General features: G+C 39.6%; 2 protein-coding genes across 6 annotated transcripts in view; one reads left to right on the forward strand and one right to left on the reverse strand.

The window, feature by feature from the left end:
- The window catches only part of LOC135201731 (RNA-binding protein cabeza-like), a 45632-nt gene extending 45339 nt beyond the window's left edge, over positions 1-293 (forward strand). For all 3 annotated transcript variants that reach the window (XM_064230940.1, XM_064230939.1, XM_064230941.1), the window contains one exon: positions 1-293. This exon is cut by the window's left edge and continues 66 nt beyond it. The gene's annotated coding sequence lies outside the window, so the exon portion shown is untranslated.
- Positions 294-440: 147 nt separating this feature from the next.
- Positions 441-20287, reverse strand: LOC135201730 (myosin heavy chain, clone 203-like). 3 transcript variants are annotated; one of them, XM_064230936.1, is made up of 13 exons: positions 20052-20287; positions 17371-17521; positions 16582-16675; positions 15787-15936; positions 8112-8209; positions 7729-7819; positions 7356-7545; positions 5738-5853; positions 5357-5464; positions 4923-5093; positions 4517-4663; positions 2896-2974; positions 441-2344 (listed from the first exon to the last, which is right to left on the reverse strand). In XM_064230936.1, exons 1-13 carry the CDS (start codon positions 20071-20073, stop codon positions 2184-2186), a joined length of 1578 nt encoding a protein of 525 aa, XP_064087006.1. In that variant the 5' UTR covers positions 20074-20287; the 3' UTR covers positions 441-2183. The 3 variants fall into 3 exon arrangements, with proteins under 3 accessions (XP_064087006.1, XP_064087008.1, XP_064087007.1); XM_064230938.1 differs by having other exon boundaries at positions 17371-17517; positions 20052-20280; XM_064230937.1 differs by having other exon boundaries at positions 17371-17497; positions 20052-20279.
- Between the last annotated feature and the right edge of the window lie 640 nt (positions 20288-20927).

Below are 20927 nucleotides of genomic sequence, written 5' to 3' on the forward strand. Positions count from 1 at the left end.
GAAAACAAGTGTAATTTAGATGTGTTCATTGATGTTACATCCTGCATTAAGGAGTAAAGGATGGGATAGAAACATCCAAGGCTCCGAGATTTACTAGCAAATTTATACATGAAACATTGGTTTCATAAGTTTCTTCTTTATTTAGACATTTCAAAAGTAAATTGAATTCAGCATAAGACTATATAATCATTATATACTTTTTTTAATACAATTCATTAGTAAACTTAGGTGACAAGCTAAAGTGGAAGTTTTTATGCTGGTTTAACTTTAATGTGATTAAATTTGGAAAATGAGTGGGACATTTTTAATACCCCCCTTAATGCACTCTGTTATATCCTGGTTGTGATTGGTTTATAAAGGGAGATTTATATGGTTTATAAATTCGTTTGAACAGAGTAATCTTACAATGGTACCTGAAGACTGGAAACTATTTAAGAAGTCCTGCCTGGGGTACAATTTTGGTTGATGACCAAGCATCCACTGTGTATATGCATGAGTTGGCAGATGCCACAGATTCCTTGTGTTACAATCTTTCATTGTTTTTACCGGCTTTGCAGCCAGCGCCAGATGATTATTCTATTGTTCAAACCTCAGGTTTGTTAGCTATGAAAAATACAATTTGATTCAAAAATTGTAATTTTCCAATATAATGGCATGTTGCTTGGAAGTAAGCCCACCTATGCTAAATATAAAGTATTCCTATTAACCAAGGAAAAAAATATTGAGTACAATAATATGCTTCAATCTAATGGCCTGTCCCCTGGAAGGAGCCCCACTGTTTGTAAATTGTCAAGTATTCTTATTCACCAAGGAACAAACCATATATTAAATATAATAGGCTCCAAGACTGTCTTTGAACATGTAGGATGTTTTTGAGCGGGTTAAGTTTTATACTACACTGACATTGCTACATGGGGTTATGCCCAAGGGATTAAGTCTACCTCAACCATCCGCCTCCCTCCCTATTACCCAATTTATTGGCTGTGCTGCCGCCTACTACCCATTAATTTTAGTTGGTCCCTGAAAGATCAGGCAAAAGTACTTAGAAAATTCCCAGTAGGATGTTGAATTGATTGGAGTTTGGAATATGACTGACTATATCCCTTAACACAGTTCTTCTCACTCATAAGGCCTTGGTCATATTCTCTTTGAGGACCCCTAAGGGGGACGTTGAAGAAATAAACAAGTTCAGTTATTCCTGACATCTTTGGACTGCACAAATTGGAATTTTGGCCAAGATCACTGTGTATTGGTGACAAATTCATTTGAATAAATAAGTCAATGTAATATGCTGTTTAATAAATATATTTTTGTATTTTATAAATATATCACAATATTACAGAATTGATAAAGGCTGTTTTTAATTTTTTTTTTTAATCTTGCTATGCAATTGGCATCACGTAAAAACTAGCAGAAATACAAAGCAATGCAATGAAAACTAAGATACCGTGTAAAACATACGGAGGGGATGTACTGCCTGTGCTACTGTACATTACAGAAACAGAAGGGAAGTGGAGACTTTGAAAAGGTGTTACCATTGTAAGATTCGTTTCGTGGCTTGGGTATGAATACTCTATATTATGGATAAGTGAATTGCAGAGATGAAATGCAAATCAGTCCGGGGAAAAAGAAAAATTCAATAATTGAAATGGGTTGAGCATGATAGATCAGGCAGGCACAGCTGGAGTAAAAGAAGCAGTTATGGAGAATTAGAGTAGGGTAAGGAGAAAGGTGATACTTGTAGTAAGATAAGGATAGAGAAAAGTGATGGGATTTTTTTTTGGGGGGAAAAAATAGACAACGAGAATATATACATCTGGGAAAATATGACAATAAAATATTACATAAAGACAAATTTTGTGTGAAAACTTTAACAATTTACATTGACAAATTTTGTGAGAAAACTTGAAAAATTCGTGTTGGTATCAACTGAACATAATACATCCTTAGGGTAGGTTCATCACTGATTAGTTCCATTTTTTTTTTTTTTTTTATGTACATTTACATTGAAAAACATAATAGACAAGGTTATCAACTCAAAATACAAAATTAGTGTCAAGACTACCTTTCCCAAAGAACAAATATGTATGTTATTCTGAAAAAATAGACAATACTAGCAAAAGTTAAAGCTAACTTGTGACATTTGGTATCTGCATTAACCAAAACTCACTATAAACCTAATATTACATTTGAGGACAAGCATTCACAGCTATGTGACCTGCATATTTATCTTGGAGAGTTGCTCGAATACTTTCCAGTTGGTGGATGAGTTCATTCACTTCAGTCAGTCGGCACTTCAAGTCGTCTGTGGTTAAAATGTGATTTTCTAACCTCTCCACAGAGTCTAAGGAAACATGAAAAGAGCAAAACATTCCATTTGAAATATGAAAGGTAAAAAAATTTTTCTAATACATTCCTTATGGCAAGGTACAGAATTTTATACAAGGTGCAGTTAAAACAAATGGGAAATGTAAATAAAAAAGTTATTAAATGTGAAACTATTATCTTGAGATACTTGGCTGAATGAAGGGAATCGTCTGGATTTTGAGACCGTAAGATGTCAAGGCATGGTATAAATATATTTTTTCCCTAAGTAAAATTATTGAGAACTTGGTTAATAAGCAATTTTTTATTTACATACATCAATTGCAGTCTTAAATAGAAAATACTGTACCTACACCAGACATCTTTCCATGACACAACTTGGAGATCACTTTCATGGCTAACATCCTTCTACATACCTAAATCCTGGCACGTAAGGTTTGTTAAAGTTTGTCTTCCTAAATTTTCGCCACAAATTCCTTACAAGTTTTCAAATATGTTACATAGCTAAGCCAAGGAGTACATAAAAAAATCTTACTCTTAAGAGAGAATAATGAATTCATTAAAACTCACCTGGAAAACCTAAAAGTAAGGAGAGATCTGGGGGTATTCCTTGACTTATTTGTGAAGATATCTCCACAAGATCTTTAAACTGTTGAGAAGGAAGCCCAAATAAGATAATATACGAAGAACAGTACAATTAGTAATAATACAAAAAACAAAATTAATCTATATAAAAAAAAAATTAAACAGTTACACAAACTTAACACCAGCCTATCATAGGCATGCTTGGAAATCAAACATACTGAGTAATCTGGTTTCCCTGGGCCTTGCTATCCCTCTCCTGCAATCACTGTTTAACCAAGCTAATTCTGTTCCTATCCACCTGTTATAACTCATTAATATTAGCCTAGTCAGCTCATTTTATTATTAAACAAAGACCAATAGTACAAAAATTTATCTGATGCCTTTATTTTTCATTACCAACAAGCTGTAAAATTCCTTTCCTGTATAGCACTTTTATCAGTAATTCTCCAAAATTGTAATGAATATACATACTTCTCTTACATTTTTTAATCTTTTATAGGCTTTTTTTCCACACGGTATATCTGGGCTTCATATGGCCATTCTGTCTATTCTTACAGTTTTAAGCACAAACCTGCTAGACCAACAGTGCAAATTCCACTCAGAATGCCAAACCCTAATAATTAAAATCAATTAATAGAACTTTCCTGGATTAAGTGTCTGTTAAGTATTGCTCCAACAAATGCATGTAGATTTAACTTAGTACTAGTATATGAATTAGGCATTCATAGAAGATTCCTTGGCAAAATCCTGGTACAGAGGATGCCACTGCTTTGACCCAACATGGAATTGCACATTGAGACTGTTGGCTATAGGTTCTCTCTTGACAGTTTTCAACAGCTCAGTGTGTCCAATATATTATCAACATTGCATGTCAAGTTTTGGAAAGACATTAAAGAAACTTCAGCAGACACTCCATCACTTCCAGTTAACCCAATTATAAAAAAATGAGTTCAAATAAATTCTAACCTTTATTAATTAATAAAAGACAAATCATTTGAGCCAACTCTGTGAGAGACAGATAAACCAGCTCAATGGTCTAGTTAAGAATAAATAATCTATCTAAACCTTTAAAAAAAAAAAGTCAACCACAAAAAATTAGGTTGCATTTAAAACTTTTACATAATTATGAATTTTATACAGGAAATATATACATGCAAGGTTAGCTGCTAGGAAGCATATACACAAAGCAGTTATGTATACTATACAGAATACTCGTGTGATTCTTTAAATCTACCTAATTACTTCAGAGAAAACCTTGATAATGGATAACGGTTCATTGTTTTTCAAAATTACTGTTCAATCTGACTTTCTAACTAAACCACATCTATGCTGGTATATTTATCAATATTTTTCCATTTGCTTTCCTTCCCTTTTCTCTGTTTTTTTTCCAAGTCACTCTTCAAACTTCTTTATCACTCATACTTTTACACAAAAACCTACATTTGTCTATCTTTACAAAACTGTGACTTCACTGGCTAAGCAAATATGAGATGATTGATATTTTATGGCATTGGTATTTCAGCTTGTGCTCTACAGCATTATTTTAAGTACATGTATCTTTCAATAGGGAAACTTAACTTCAAAGAATGAACAAAAAATTACTTACAGTGAGGACAGCACAATTTATTTTTTCAAACAAGGCTGTAATGGTGGAACACATTTCTTGGTGACCTTTGATCTGTGTATGTGACACCTTTAATTGGTCCTCTAGTTTCTTGTGCGTTTCCTCAAGATTCTTGAATGCAGATCTCGTCTAGTTAAAAACATAAAAATAAGTGTTGGTTAAAAGTACGTAGGTTTGGTAATAAATTTTTTCATAAAATCTATTACTTCAACCTTTTGTCCACAAAACCAGATGCATCACTCCTCAGTGGATGAATTATGAATAGGTGCGTTCTAAGGTTGGAACCTTCTCCATACAATTATTCAAAGCAAATAAATTACTCAGTTGACTGATATCTTAGCAAAATAGTATATCAAAACCTATGAATCTCCACGAAACAAACTCTTACCTTCTGCTCAGTCAATTTGCATTCTTCAAGTTCTCTTTGCAAGGCCCAAAGATCCTCCCTTTGCTTTTCACTGCATTCCATCTCCTTCTGCATCTTTTCACTACATTTTCTATCTTGCTCTAAGATTTGCTTATTTAAGCATTCGATCTTAGTTTTCCTATAGCTGAGTAACTGGAAAAAAAGCCAATTTTCATTACCACATGGTAGAACGTAGTATTTTGTATACTATATACATAAAGAATAAAATCTGGTGCCTTAATTCCATGGAAAAAGTACACATTTGGTATAGCAACTGGTTACAGCATGAGGATTAGGAGTCTTTGAACTCATAACGTAAGAATCACTATACAGCTAAAGAAATTGAGTAAAATTTTCATCAACACAACTTTATTGGAAAAAATGCTACTTTATCAATAAACAACACTACACATTACCTTCTTGGCACTCTCCAACTCTCTTTCATACTGATTTAGACGCCACAACAAATTTTCCTTTGTATCTTCTCCTCTCTCCTCTGCTAAAATTCTTTGATTCTCAATGTCCTATGAGGTAAAATTTCACAGTTATAAATACACATGCAAAAATTACAAGATAATTCAAAGAAATCTACTTGAAAATAAAGTAATAGGGTACTTGTAAATAAAAGTCATTTTGCATTGGTTAACATCCTAAGCCATTGCATGTTCACAGTGGAGAAAGGCATAAACATCATCAAAATAGATAAATTACACAGGTATTCTTACATTTTTTCTCATAAAAAAGAACTGACTAAATAGGCTACTTTATGATGCTTGTACATGTATATAAATACATACCGAAAGGATGCTTTCACTCAATCTGAGTTTCAGCAACAAATCATCCTTCTCTTGACTTAGCACATCCACACTGTGACTCAGCTTACTTTCTCTCTCTTTTTGCTGTGCTATCTGTCCTGCCAAAAAATTAATTAGTATTTAAAAAATATACCCCACATATGAACATTTCCCATCTTCATAAACTAAACTATTATAAACATACTCTGTTATAAAGGATGATGGCTACTTGGAACCTGGAAACAAGTTTTTACTAATAACTTTGTACAGTAGCTTAAAAATGCTCTGACCATTTTTCAGAAACATGCCTTGTGTACATGCTGTCATTCCAAAAACCAAGTTGCCATGTGAAAATTAGGGTAGTCTAAGCGTTATCAAGAAAGCTTACTTAAGTCTACTGTACTCATTTTCTGTGATTTTTTATGAATGGAATTTTTTCCATTTATTTGGCATAATGTACGATAAATACCTTTTTAACCATATCATAACATAAAAATTAATTCCCATCCTTTAAAACACATGCAGATAAAGCTCCCTCAGTAAATACAGTATTGAGGTGAGATAACTACTCACACAAACATCAGACCAGCTTAACCCATCTGCCAGCCATAAAGGGGAAGCAGAGTAAGAAGGCATGGATGGAATAATCTGTCTTGGAGTCAAATGTGCATTGGCTAATTATTGCATATGCTGGGTATGCAAAAATAATTCCTGGCAACAGTTGAGCTTTCAGAGGCAGTTCAGGGCAGCAATATGAGGAAGAGAGCCTATCTATATTTTCCTCTTCTCTGCACAATGATAACTCCATGATTTTGAAAGAGGGTGAATGGCATGAGAGGAGGTGTCATCTGAAGGAATTTGGTCCTTGACAGTGGGCACTGGAAATGGTAACATGGATACACAACCAGTAATGGAAGTGTCCAAAGATAACTTTGGGATACAAAGGGTTAAAAGAACTCTGGGCAGGAGAAATCACTTATCTAACAACCTTTTATGGCATATCTTTGTAAGTAGAGGGGAACGCTAATGTCCATAACAAGATTAACACAATAGATGACGGTCCTTTTCCTGTGGAGACATGAGAAACTACAAGGACACCAGGGCAGACCCTGATACTTACACAGAGGCATGCTGTGTGTCATAAGTCAAAAACAAGTACAGTATTGTATGCACAAAGTACCAAGGCTTGACTGGACTAAGTTGATTCACAAATCTTTACAGGACACCCAGCACCAAAGGCAAGATGGACAAATTGGAAATTATGAGGGGAAGTCCCAGTATCCTAGTGGGGAAGGAGCTATAAAGTATTCTCCCATATGTGCTCTGACAGAAACTGAGAATACCTATACATCAAAGTAAAATGCATAACAAAAAAAATTAAGGTAACACTGAATAAATGAAAATGAAGAATGCTTGAATGATTAATGGAATGAAGACAGTGAGAACAACTTGGCAAATGGTGCATGCATAGTAGTCCCACAGGTGCTGGAATACAGGTGTTTTGATGACCTTTAACACAGTTTATTTAAAATATGCAATTCACATAAATGTATGAGAGGTAAAGATTGTTAAATCTAAACTTCTTTACATAATAAACTAACTGAAGTATATGTTAACTTACTTGCCATAGTATTAACCTTCTCATTAAGTTGAGCAATTTCAAAAGACTTCTTGGAGAGTTGTTTCTGTAACTGCATATGCTCTGCTTGAGTAGGAATGGTCTGCAGGTAGTCTTTAACTGATCTAAGTTCTTCTGATGCTTTATTATATTTCTCTATCAGGATCTGGTGCTTTTCCTTGGTTTCTTTAAGCTGAATTATAAAATTGTTTAGTACAAGGACTTCAAGAGTATTAAGGATTCTTCATTTTTTTTTTTAAATACGTACTAGTAACAACCATTTTCATGATTCTCTCTGCATTCTTATTCATTAGCCTAAACAGTAACTTAAGTTATCAAGGTGAATACTTGACTGTAGATGAGATTTATATATTACCTTTAGATTAAGTTTCTTTTCTGTTTGGGTAGCATTTTCTTCCAAATTGGCAAAAACAACTTTCAATTCTTGCAGTTCATGTTCTGTGGCTCTGCAATATTACATAATCATGAGAACTGTATGAAATTATTTCATCTTACATGGCAAATATCCATATTTATTTATTTCTTTGTATATTCACAGGAATAACCAAATACAATATTATCATGAAGCTGCTTCTATTCACACTACACTACACTACAGTAGTACTTAATAACAACCATATCCAATTTGGCTGAATTAAATAAGACTACACTGGAAGTAAGTTTTAAATGGAGCCCTAAAGATCAAATGCTGTGTTCATACATGATAAATAAACCTTTCAAATCCAAGATATTACATACCCAAGAGTTTGTTCCAAAGACTGTTTCTCACTTAGCAGCTGTTGATATTCTGGATCTGACAAAATGCCCCCATTCAACTTATTCTGAATTTCTTGTACCTGAAAAAAAAGATTAAAACTAAAGAGGTGCTTGTCATCCCTCTAAATATATAGAAATAGTGTTTGAGATAATGAAAAAATCCTACTAACTGCTGAAAATGATAATAAAAATCAGTCCTGGTTTCCTGGAAAAAATGATATTGTTAAACTACAATAAAGTTTTGTACATACTTACCTGGCAGATATATACTTAGCTATAGTCTCCGACGTTCCCGACAGAATTTCAAATCTCGCGGCACACGCGACAGGTAGGTCAGGTGGTCTACCTTACCCGCCGCTGGGTGGCGGATGTACGAACCACTCCCGTAAGCTTGTCAGATTTTTCTCTTCCACCTGTCTCCTGAGGGGAGGCTGGGTGGGCCATTAATCGTATATATCTGCCAGGTAAGTATGTACAAAACTTTATTGTAGTTTAACAATATCATTTTTGTACATGAACTTCCCTGACAGATATATACTTAGCTGATTGGCACCCTTGGTGGAGGGTAAGAGACAGCTCAATAATACAGGTAAGACGGGAAACAACTAATGTTGTAGGATATAAAAACCTTGGTTCTCACCTTTTCAGGATGAAGACTTCATAGATACTATCTCTGAGTCTGCATTGCCTGGAGAGCTACAGCTAGGACGTGACCTGATGCTGAAAGACTCTCGGATCTACCAGTCTGTGGATAATGTGATCCCCTATTGTGGTAGAATCCAAGTCGGATGATGTTAGAGGGACCTTGTCCGCTTACCTAACAGATCCTTACCACTACCTCTGCAAGGAGCCAAAACCCACCAGACCACCTAACCAAAATACAAAGGGTTAATATTACGACAAAAAGAGGTGCCTCCTGCAACCTCTTTCAGACAACCAAAAAACAACAATATAAAATATAGGGTAACATATAAAAAATTACACAGGATAAGTTTCAGCTCCCTGCCCCAGCACCGAATCCGCCGATACGAAAGGACCCAAGGCGAAGCATTTATCATATGTGATTTTTACATCACGTAGGTAGTGGTTTGCGAAAACCGATTGGCATCTCCAAAAAGTCGCCTCCATCAAGTTCCACACAGACATATTTTTTCTGAATGCAAGCGAAGTTGCGATGGCTCTCACCTCGTGAGCTTTCACTTTCAGTAGTTTAAAATGTTCTTCCTTACAAGCAACATGTGCCTCTGTAATAAGGCTTCTCAGAAAAAAGGAAAGAGCATTCTTCGACATGGGCCGAGTGGGGTCCTTTACAGAGCACCAAAGCACATCTTGATTAGCCTTAAGTTGTTCCTTCCTCTTAAGGAAATACTTCATAATTCTCATAGGGCAAAGAGTTCTTTCAGGCTCTTCCCCTACTAGAAAAGATAAACTACGAACTTCAAAGCTCCTGGGCAAGGCCGTGATGGGTTTTCATTCTTTGCAAGGAAATTTGGAAGAAACGAACACACCATAGAATCTTCCTTAAACCCTACATTGCCCTCAATAGCTTGGAGCTCACTCACTCTCTTAGCTGTAGCAAGGGACAAAAGGAAGATAGCCTTCTTCGTCAGATCCTTGAAAGAGGCTAAGCTAGGAGGTTCGAATCTAGACGATCCAAGGAATTGTAAAACTACGTCTAGATTCCAGTTTGGTACCACATGAGGACGCTTAATGGTTTCAAATGATCTAATAAGATCATGCAAGTCCTTATCATCGGATATCTTTAAGCCTTCTATGCCGAAATACCGCCGCCAACATACTGCGGTATCCCTTAATAGTTGACACAACCAGATGACATTCTTCTTTGAGGAAAATAAGGAAATCCGCAATTTGGGTCACAGAGTACTGGAAGAGGAAATGTTCTTCCTCTTGCACCAACGTCTGAAGACATCCACTTTGACTGGTATACACGCAAGGTGGAAGGTCTTCTCGCTCTTGCGATTGCTTTAGCAGCTGTTGCTGAAAAGCCTTTCGCTCTGACCAAACTTTGGACAGTCTGAAGCCAGTCAGACTGAGAGCGAGGAGATTTTTGTAGGTACCTGTCGAAGTGGGGTTGTCTGAGTAGATCGCTCCTTAGCGGGAGCGATCTTGGAAGGTCCACCAACCATTCCAGTACCTCTGTGAACCATTCTTGGGCCGGCCAAAAGGGAGCGATTAAGGTCATTCTCGTTGAATCGGACTCTACGAACTTCTTGATGGTTAGCCCCAGGATCTTGAAGGGGGAAACGCGTAGACGTCGAGTCCGTTCCAGTCTAGAAGAAGAGCATCTATTGCTAATGCCTCTGGATCCGATATCGGAGAGCAGTAAGGATCCAGCCTCTTGTTCTTAGACGTGGCAAAGAGGTCTATGTGTGGCCTGCCCCATAACTTCCACAGGCTCTGGCATACATCCAGATGAAGGGTCCCACTCTTTGTGGGAAGGACCTGATCTTTCCTGCTGAGGAGATCTGCTCTTACATTCCTTTCTCCCTGCACGAACCTGGTGAGAAGCTTGATTTCCTCTTTCTTCTGCCCACAGAAGAAGGTCTCTTGCTGTCTCGTACAGGGAGAAGGAATGCGTCCCCCCTGTTTCCTGATATATGCCAGAGCTGTAGTGTTGTCCGCGTTGACCTGCACTACCGATTCTTCTGGCTACTTTGGGCTCGAAGGCCTTCAGAGCCAACCACACAGCCATCAACTCCTTTCTGTTGATGTGCCAGGCTACCTGGTCCCCCACCCAGGTACCTGACACTTCGCTGGTTCCCAGAGTTGCACCCCACCCCGTGTCCGACGCGTCGGAGAACAACACCAGGTTGGGGGTCTGTGATTGAAGAGACAGTCCCTTCACAAAGAGGTTGGGATCTGTCCACCATAAGAGATGTTTCTTGATGTCCTGGGATAACGACAGGGAGAACGTCAAATCCTGAGAACGACGACTCCAATTCCGATGAAGAAAGAATTGGAGCGGTCTCAGGTGCAACCTTCCTAGGGAAACGAATTGCTCCAGCGAGGAGAGCGTCCCCAGCAGACTCATCCACTCCCTCACTGTGCATACTTCTTTCCCTAAGAAGGTTGTTACTCTCTCGAATCCTCGGGCTATCCTTTCCTGCGAGGGAAAAGCCCGAAAACTCAGAGAGTTCATCTGTTATCCCGAGATACACACACTCTTGCTCGGGAATTAGTGACGACTTCTTGAAATTGACGAGAAGTCCCAAAGCCTTCGTCAATTCTAAAGTTACTTGTAAGTCCTTCAAACAACGATCTTCTGAATTGGCCCTTATTAGCCAATCGTCGAGGTACATGGATATCCTCACCCCTTTCAAATGAAGCCATTGAGCCACATTCCTCAAAATCCCCGTGAACACTTGAGGGGCCGTCGAGAGGCCGAAACACAGAGCCCTGAACTGAAAAATTTTCCCCCCCATCATGAATCTGAGAAACTTCCTCGAGGAAGGATGGATCGGTACGTGGAAGTAAGCGTCCTGTAAATCCAAGGAAACCATCCAGTCCCCTGGACGAAGTGCTGCCAGCACTGATGAAGGCGTTTCCATCGTGAACTTCTTCTTTTCTACGAAGAAGTTCAGGGCGCTTACATCCAAACACCGGTCTCCATCCCCCTGAGGACTTCGGAACTAGGAAAAGGCGGTTGTAGAAGCCCGATGAATGATGGTCTGTCACTAGTTCGATAGCCTCCTTCTCCAGCATCTGATCTACTGCTAGATGGAGAGCTTGATTCATGATGGGGTCTCTGTACCTGGCCGTCAGTTCCCTTGGGATGGTCGTCAAGGGAGGTCTTTCGACGAAAGGGATGAGGTAACCTCTCCTCAAAATAGAAAGGGTCCAAGGATCCGCCCCTTTTTTGGGCCCAGACTTCTGCAAACTCTAAGAGTCTGGCGCCCACCGTTGTTTGAAGGACTTGCAAGTTATTTGGGGGCTTTAACAGACTTGGCGAAAGTCTTACCCCTTCTTGAAGGTCTACGACCTCTAAACGTAGAGGTTCTTGATGAAAGACGCCCCTCGAAAGGGTTCTCGAACACTTGCTTTTTCCTTCTTAGCCTTGGTAGGGAAGGAAGGGCGAGGTTTTCTTGCCGACTGTGCCAAAAGGTCCTGGGTGGCTTTGGCCGACAGTGATCTTGAAATGTCCTGCACTCGATGTTTAGGGAACAACTGAGCAGACGAGGAGCAAACAGCAAAGAAGACCTCTGGGCATGGGAGACAGACTTCGTTAAGAAGGAACAATAAACCGACCTCTTCTTCACGATCCCGGCCCCATACAGGGAGGCGATTTCACTCGCTCCGTCTCTTACCGACTTGTCCATACAAGACAAAACACACATAAGATCTTCTGGCGAAATTGACTCTGGCACTTCAATTTTCTTGGCTAGGACTCCCAACGACCAATCAAGGAAGTTAAATACTTCTAGCACTCTAAACATGCCTTTGAGCATGTGATCCAATTCATTCATTGCCCAAGTCGTCTTAGCAGAGTTAAGGGCAGTTCTCCTTGTCGAATCTACCAGCGCCGAAAAATCCGAATCAGCCGAAGACGGTAGACCCAATCCTAAGGACTCTCCTGTTTCATACCAGAAACCAGCGCGTCCTTGGATAACTTCGAAGGAGGAAAAGCGAACATCGTTTTCCCCGCTTCTTCTTTGGAAGCCATCCAGGAACCAAAACTCCTCAGTGCCTTCTTCATAGAAAGAGTTGGCTTCATCCCTCACACAAGAAGAACTCTTCGCTGTCTTCGCCGTTTGAAAAAAAAGTGAGTGGAGAGGAGGAGAGCCGTAGGAGAAAGGGAATCCCCAAAAACTTGCAAAAGTAGCTCTGTAAGCTTCTTGTAAGAAGACACAGCAGCAGAAGTGTTCGGTTCCTCATCCGAACCTTCTAGGACGTCTTGTCGAGGCGAGCGCGGAAGATCCTTAGGTGACGAAGGGATCCTAGTAGGAGTTGAGCGAGAGGTTGGAGAACGCCCTCTCTTAGAAGAGTTCACATCCACTGGAGAATGAAGAGAAGATCTGGGATGTCTACGATGAGACTCCCTCTTCGAGGTAGACAGAATCTCAGCCGAAGGAGAGGTAGGGCTCCTACTCCGAGAATCCTCGGAAATATCCACAGGGTGCTTACGAGGAGGCGAGCGCCTACTATACTCTTTGCGCCTATCCCGAGGCGAGCGGCTGCCAGGAGAAGAGCGCCTATCGAGAACAGAGCGCTTGCGCGGCTCTCCATACCTGTCCAGTTGCGTACGATCAACGGAAGTTCGACTGGAAGGCGAAAATGCGCCTACTAGGAGAAGGCTGCTTGCGAGACTCTTGACGTCTAACAAGAGGGTAACATTCAGGAGAGGCGCTTCAAAGCTAACGAGCGCCTACTTGGAGAAGGGCGCTTCCGAGATTCCTGTTGTCTACCAAGAGACAAACGGTCAGGAGAAGTGCGCTAGAAGCTGGAGAGCGCCTACACGGAGAAGGGCGCTTGAAACGACTCTTGTTGTCTGCCCCGAGGAGAATAATCAGGAGTATGACGCCTTAAAAGAGACGAGCGCCTACTAGGAGATCGATGTGCAGTAGGCTCTTGGCGCCTACCTTGCGGGAGCGGCTAACAGCAGGCCGTCTATCATGCACACGACTCCTACCAGACTCTTGATGCCTGTCAGGAGAGAAGTCACGATCCGACACTCGAGGAGAGTGACATCTGGACGAAGAACGCCTACTTGCATAAGGGCGCCTTCTAGAATCTTGAGGCTGCTGAGGAGAAGTCTCACGCGAGGGAGTTGAAGAAATAGCGTGATGAGCAGGTGCAGTGCGCTTACCGGCGGAAGCGGGAATCCAATCTGAGAAAAAACTTCTTTCTCCATAGAGGCGTCCTACCGATGTTGGCGCCTTGAATAGAAAGTCGAAAGAGAGCCAGGCGAGCGAGGGCGCTCACGCGAGCCCCTACCTTCATACGAAACCTCCCCATATGAAGGAGAAACGCCTCTAAAAACGATGAGAACGATCCTCTGAAGAGCGGCGCCTAGATCTCTTGATCGGAAGAGAAACGTCCTTCTTCCTACGTGATCTAACTGCTAGAGAGTCTGCTAGCGCCGTGATCTGAGCTTGAAGTCCCGCGAGTACTCTCATAGGCGAATCTTGTTGTTCTTCCTCGGAAGCAGGCGCGAGCGCGAGAAGAAGAACGATCACAGGATTTCTTGGGTTTCTCGCCTCCACCGACGATTCTTCCGGGAAACCTCCGGACTAGAAGCCAAAGGACTGCAGGGAGCCTTCCAAGCCCTCTTCAACGGGCGCGACGCATCCGGGGAGTTCCAACCTCTCTTCGGAGAGGGAGACGACGAAGAGGAGAAGCATTGGCGTAGTAGCTCCTTCTTGTAGCGATCCGAGGCAGCCTGGGAGCGTACTTCAGGATCTGCCGAGGGGACGCCTGCACCGGTGGGGGTTCTCCCTAGCCCTCTTGCGGCTTTCGACTTTCCTACTCCACTGGAACTGGGAGTCTGGAAGAGGTCTAGGCCTAGAGGCACTAAGGAGCCGGTCAGACGCACCCTCCACAACACTGGGGACACTGCACTGATCACTAACACTCTCCTTACCTTCCAACTGACGAATCTTCTGATCCATAGAACGAATCGTGGCTCTCAGAGCTGCCGCCTCCGAAGGCGAATCTTCGGCTTCGGTGCGGGGAGCAGGGGCTGCAACTTGGGAAGAAGGTTCTAATTCTACGTTAGTATTAGGATCCACATCCAACTCACTCATTCTAGATCTACTAGAACTTCTAGAGGAAGCCTTACGCACTCTATCACGTTCCAACTTCCTAACATAAGAAGAGAGAGCCTTATATTCTTCTTCATTCAATCCCTTACATTCACTACATAAGGGTTTAGCAAAAGAACATTCATTCCCCCTGCCATTTCATAACAAAACCGTGTGGGGGTCTACCGAAGCTTTCGGCAACCTCACCTTACATCCTTCATTCACGCAAACCCTAAACAAAACCGAAGTTTTAACTACCGAATCTAGGTCAGACATCGTTAAAGAAAATCAAACTCAAAATCAAACCGGTCCACAATCAGCGTATGCCAAGCCAAACAAAGCGAATACGTCACCAAAAGAAGTCCAAATTAACTCCAGGCAAGCGAGAATCGAAAAACTATCGAGAGGAACCGACAACAGTTGTTATCGTTCCCGCGACAGAGAAAAATCTGACAAGCTTACGGGAGTGGTTCGTACATCCGCCACCCAGCGGCGGGTAAGGTAGACCACCTGACCTACCTGTCGCGTGTGCCGCGAGATTTGAAATTCTGTCGGGAACGTCGGAGACTATAGCTAAGTATATATCTGTCAGGGAAGTTCATGTACAAAAATAGAAATTTTAAATGTCATTCGTATTATCCCTAAGCATACAAACCAGACCTTTTATGTAGTACAATATAGCTGTACACAGATGATGATGGATGATTCACATTTCCCTAGTATGTACAGTAACAACTACAATATTGTAATAATTATACTTTATATGCAATTGTCACAATTATAAATTAATGGCAGTTGCGAATTGAAACTCCTTTACTTTTCTTATATATCTGTTAATTAGCAGATCTATTTAAAGGGTCAATTTAAGTGAAGGACAACTTGTATGTATTTCCTCTTACCTGGAGGCGTAGTGTTTGTAACTCAATTTCTTGACTATTAGGGGTACTTTGAAATCTTTCATGATAAAGGTTTTTTGGAGCTGGAAGAACACTGCCAACAACAGGTGTTGCGGGTGACTTTGTGCGGACTGGAGGAAGAGTACTAGATGCCTATGGAAAGAAAATTTACAACTAAACAATATACAATAAAATACACATTCTCATGGGTGGTCTACTTAACAATAAGCTGATAAAAAAGAATATTTTCTGTAAGGCATATTGCCAAGGAGATTCATATAGCATTCATATGATGTACTTTTATGTAATAAATCGTACTATAACCCAGTAGCATTTCATACAACCATAAACACGTTTCAAAGATTCTTTCTGTGATTGTTCATTCTTCCAAAAATTTAATAACTCTATCAAAAGTATTCAACAGAGTATATTTGATTAAAAAAAATATGTACAGCAGATGATACATAGTAGCCTAAAGAATTAATGACTTTTCATAGAACTAGCATTATTTTTATACAATTCTCACCTACCAGCTACATCTAACGTTTGTGAGGGTACCAACAAAGTTTACATTCTCGTGAGGTCTGCCTACTGAAATTAGAAAGGTATTTTTGAAACAATGGTTTGCACTTCCCAATAAACACATGGCTTTTAGTCTTTTGAATCGCCAAATTATTCTAAACATGCCTTCTAATGAGTCTAAAGTTTGGTGTCTGAAAACTTTACTTTATAAAGAGGGATTGAATTTCGAATAAACAAGAGTTGTAACACTTAAAGTCTCTATGTAAAATACTATACCTCTGCACTCAGGAGATAGGGTGAAGGCATATTTTGGTAGTTAAGCTGATGTCTATGAAGCAAATGAGAACTCACAGCATTAGCAGGGCTATCTCTGAAAACATAGAATAAGATAAGTATGACACCATAAAAAAAATCTACAATTAGTTTTGTTTTTTCTTCTTCTCTTAATCAACTGATATGTCAGACAGCCTACAAATCTAAAAATATGACTCAAAGTTGTGTTTAAACTACCTCATATCTATGAAGTACCTGGGCCTAAGCTTCCTTGACTTTCTAAGATAATTTTCATTCAGTCAATACTACTGAACACTTTATTTCTAATATCCGATGGCTACATATACCCCTGCCATGCAATGAAAGTAAAAGTTTAATTCATCTCAAGCCTGTTTTCAAAACATTCATTTCTGTTATTTCCATATTAAAGTGTCAGTGTTTTCTAAACCCTCAAACTATAAAATATAATTCTGTATTTCTCATATGTCCTTCCTTTCTGCAGCATGCTTTAACTTCTAGTGACCAAAGTAGTTTTCTCTCTAACTTTGAACACTTATTTTCAAGGCAATTTCAAAGTCCCTTGGCATATATACAAGGATTTTCAAAAGCTTCATCCAACCTTTTGAAAGAAGTAGGAACAGCGAAAACTGTTGAACCACCAACACACAAAGCATTTGGAAGCCCAGATAACTGAACATTACAGGTTACAATGCTAATTTACTACCCAGTACCCAGAACTTTTTTTCAGCAGTTATCATAATGTCCATCAATTCTGAATACTTGGCAACTCACCCTTCAGTGAATGGGTGAACTACAGCAGCTGGAAGCATCACTTTGCCCTCCTGATCCACAGGTTCCTCAGCCTCCAGGCTCTGAATGACAAGCCGCTTATCTCGATGTCTTGGTGTCCTCCAGCCACCTGTATAAATATTAAAATACCTAACTACAAGTTTAATTATAAACCATTCAATTCATAAAAGTCACTATATATAAAAGGGCATAATGGCTTACAACTACATATTGTACACTTCTTTTAATGTCCACATCACATGTGAAATGTAGTTTCTTTAGGATAACCTGAAATTAACTAATTAAAAAAGCTTAAAATTTTGAAGTGAATAGTTCATTCACTGATGATGGCTTAATATGGTTTCACTTCTAAAGTAGTATGTAATAGTCTACAACCCCATGACAATGTGAACTGAACTGAATTGAATATAGAATTTAGGCTCAAGGCCAAGCACTGGAACTAATGAGGTCAATCAGCATTGAAACAGAAATTGGCAGTAAAAGTTTGGTAGGTGTAACAGGAGGAAAACCTCACAGTTGTACTATGAATCAATTGTTAGGAGAAGGTGGAATGTCAGATGGAAGAAAGATAATATGAACAGAGGTACAGTAAAAAGAACAAATTGGGGCTACAACTAGGAGCCAAAGGCATGCTGCATAGAACCTTAAGTAATGCCGAGAGTGCACCATATGAGGTGCACTCACAGCACTACCCCCGTATGGGGGACAATGTGAATTAATAAAAAATATTTGAGTGTTATAGAGAACAATTTTATAGATGAAGTAGCCTAATGATTAAAATCACAAAAGTTGCATGCATGTTAGTATTGCCACACTATAATTAACCAATGGGTTATGATCTTGAAAGATTTAACATTGATTTCAACTGGGAACAACAGAGGGTAGCCAGGGTCATGGGCCTTAGGGCAAGTTAGTGGTGGTAGGACAGAGGCTCCCCATTCCTTCCTGGGATACTAACAAATAAAAGGCTACAAATAAGCAAAATATGTAAGCAAATATTGTTTCTTTACAATTTATAAGCATATCTCAGTTTAACCAGATCACTGAGCTGATTAACAGCTCTCCTACGGCTGGCTAGGAAACAATTGGTTACCTAGCAACAGGACCTACAGCTTATTGTGGGATCTGAACTACATTATAGGCCTATAAAGAAATTTATTTCTATCACTAGAAACAAATTCCTCTGACTCCACATTGGCAGGCAGAGCGGAGAATCGAACTCAGGACTACCGAATCAGTAAGCAATTCACAATTTAAAGCCATCTATAGGTCATGTCAAATGAGGGAATCTAGGCAGGGTGAAGCCATAATCATGTGTGACATGACATTTTAAGTTATGTTAAGGAAGGCTAAGCTAACAAGCATCTATAGGCTACATTAGACTTTATAATTTAAGGTTAGGTTGGGAGGTCTACTATGAGATGATAACCGTGCCCAATCCAGTCAGGTAGAATGCAATGACCTGTATTTGTTCTTGTTTGTTTGTATGGTGCTTTTACGTTGCATGGAACCAGTTGTTATTCTATCATCAGAAATACACATCTCACACTCCTCAATGGAATGGCCGAGAATCGAACCCGCGACCACCGGGGTGGGACGCAAACGCCATACTAACAACGCCACTGAGGCGCTTAATGACCTGTATTGGTTACGTTATAAAAGGTTAGATTGGTATGTTGGATGTAGTAACTCTAAATTACCATAATTTCTCAGCACCCCCAAAAATTGGTTTTCCCACTGTGGTCCCCCCCAGTACAGTTAGATAAGGGGAGATTGGTACTAGAATGGGTTAACCTAGCATTTCCTAAGAATAGCCTACTAGGCTAGGTAGGCTATATACCTAGTATTGTTTGTTTGTTTGTATGGTGTTTTTACATTGCATGGAACCAGTGGTTAGTATTCAGCAACTGGACCAACAGCTTTATGTGACTTTTGAACCACTTCGAGAGTGAACTTCTATCACCAGAAAGATAGGTATGGGCTAGGTATAGGTCCAGGCTAGCCCATAAGTAGCCGAAATGTCAAATTTGTTAAAATCACATCTAAAATTAAAAACAAACTAGTATAGCTACTATTTTACCTTTCACACTCCAATCTGACTGGCCAACGTGTTTAGCTTCAACCTTCAGCGAGAACTTAGGTAGGTACTACCATCTTATCTAGTACCTAGGTAGTACAGCATTATCAATAGGTAAGGTCTAAAGTTAAATAGGTAATACCTAGGTACCTAGTAGTATTACTAGGTACTAGGTAGGTAGGTACCTAATAGGCTACCCCATCATTTGTGAATAAAAAGCTACCTAGGTAGTAGCTATACCTACTAATAGGTAGGTAGCCTAGTCGTCTTTGGACCATTGTCATTTGGTGGCTAAGTAGGTAGTAACGTAATTAATTTGGACTTGACGTAAAATTAATCTACGAATAGTACCTACGGGTAGCTACTACCTACTACCTAGGTAGCTAGTACTAGTAGCTAGGCTATACCTATAGTAGGCTAGGTACCTACCTACTATTTTTTTTATAGGTACCTACTAGTAGGTAGTAGCTAGGTAGGAGCTAGGTATCACATAGAGGCCTCCGTCAATCAGCTTAAGCCTTAATCTAGCGCTCAGTTCTGGCATTTATTAGGCTATAAAAAAACTTCCAGGAAATTCTTAACTTACCATGTTCGTGAGGTCTGGACATCACGCAGGTAAATGTTCTCACTTAAGATCAGGTCACTTCAAGTGTCACTTTGAACGTCAGTTTAAACACAACTCCAAAACTAAACTTGGCGCGTTCTTCTTCTTGGGAAAAAAAAGTCATAAGATCAGCTGGTAACTATGCAAGAGAAGGATCTTAGCTTCACAATCGCTTCGGATAACTTCACTATGTAATAACCACAGCAGCTTTTATTCGTAAAATCTACATAATATTAATTAATGTGAACAGAACATTTGAGTACCCGCTACTACTACCGCTACTCAAAGGAATACGATGAATAAGCGCACACTTGAAGTTCGTAACTCCTGTCGAGTGCCCTCATATCACACTGATTTTTTTGTCTTAGTATATGTATTTTAGCATGATGATGAGGTTTAATCTTCAAACATTTAGTACAATGATATCTAGTACTGTGTAACCTTTCTCGAGTTGGAATTAAATAACGACTTAAAATTTTGATAAATCAAACAACGGGTAAGCTGAATAAGATTTGGCAATCGCATAGTCTGGAATAGCATACGGAAATATGATTTCATTGCGATCTGTTTAACAATGCAAAAATGAATCGTGGCACGATAATGAAACCTCATCTAAAAGACGTTATCAATTTAAAAATAGCCTTTAGAATAATATTAAGATTCAGATGGCGCGGTAGTTAGAAATCATAACATATGAGAAATTACAGAATTTCTCTACGTAGATGATGTAATGGTGACGGAGATGGTTTGGAGAATAGCGCTGATGATGGGCTCCTGTAGGCACCAAAGAGCTGGAAGACCCAGAACTTTTTGGATAATGTGATAAAAGTCTGAGTGTTTGTTTTTATTGATTTTGGG

Source organism: Macrobrachium nipponense, chromosome 28, assembly GCF_015104395.2.
Source record: "Macrobrachium nipponense isolate FS-2020 chromosome 28, ASM1510439v2, whole genome shotgun sequence".
Classification (NCBI taxonomy): domain Eukaryota; kingdom Metazoa; phylum Arthropoda; class Malacostraca; order Decapoda; family Palaemonidae; genus Macrobrachium; species Macrobrachium nipponense.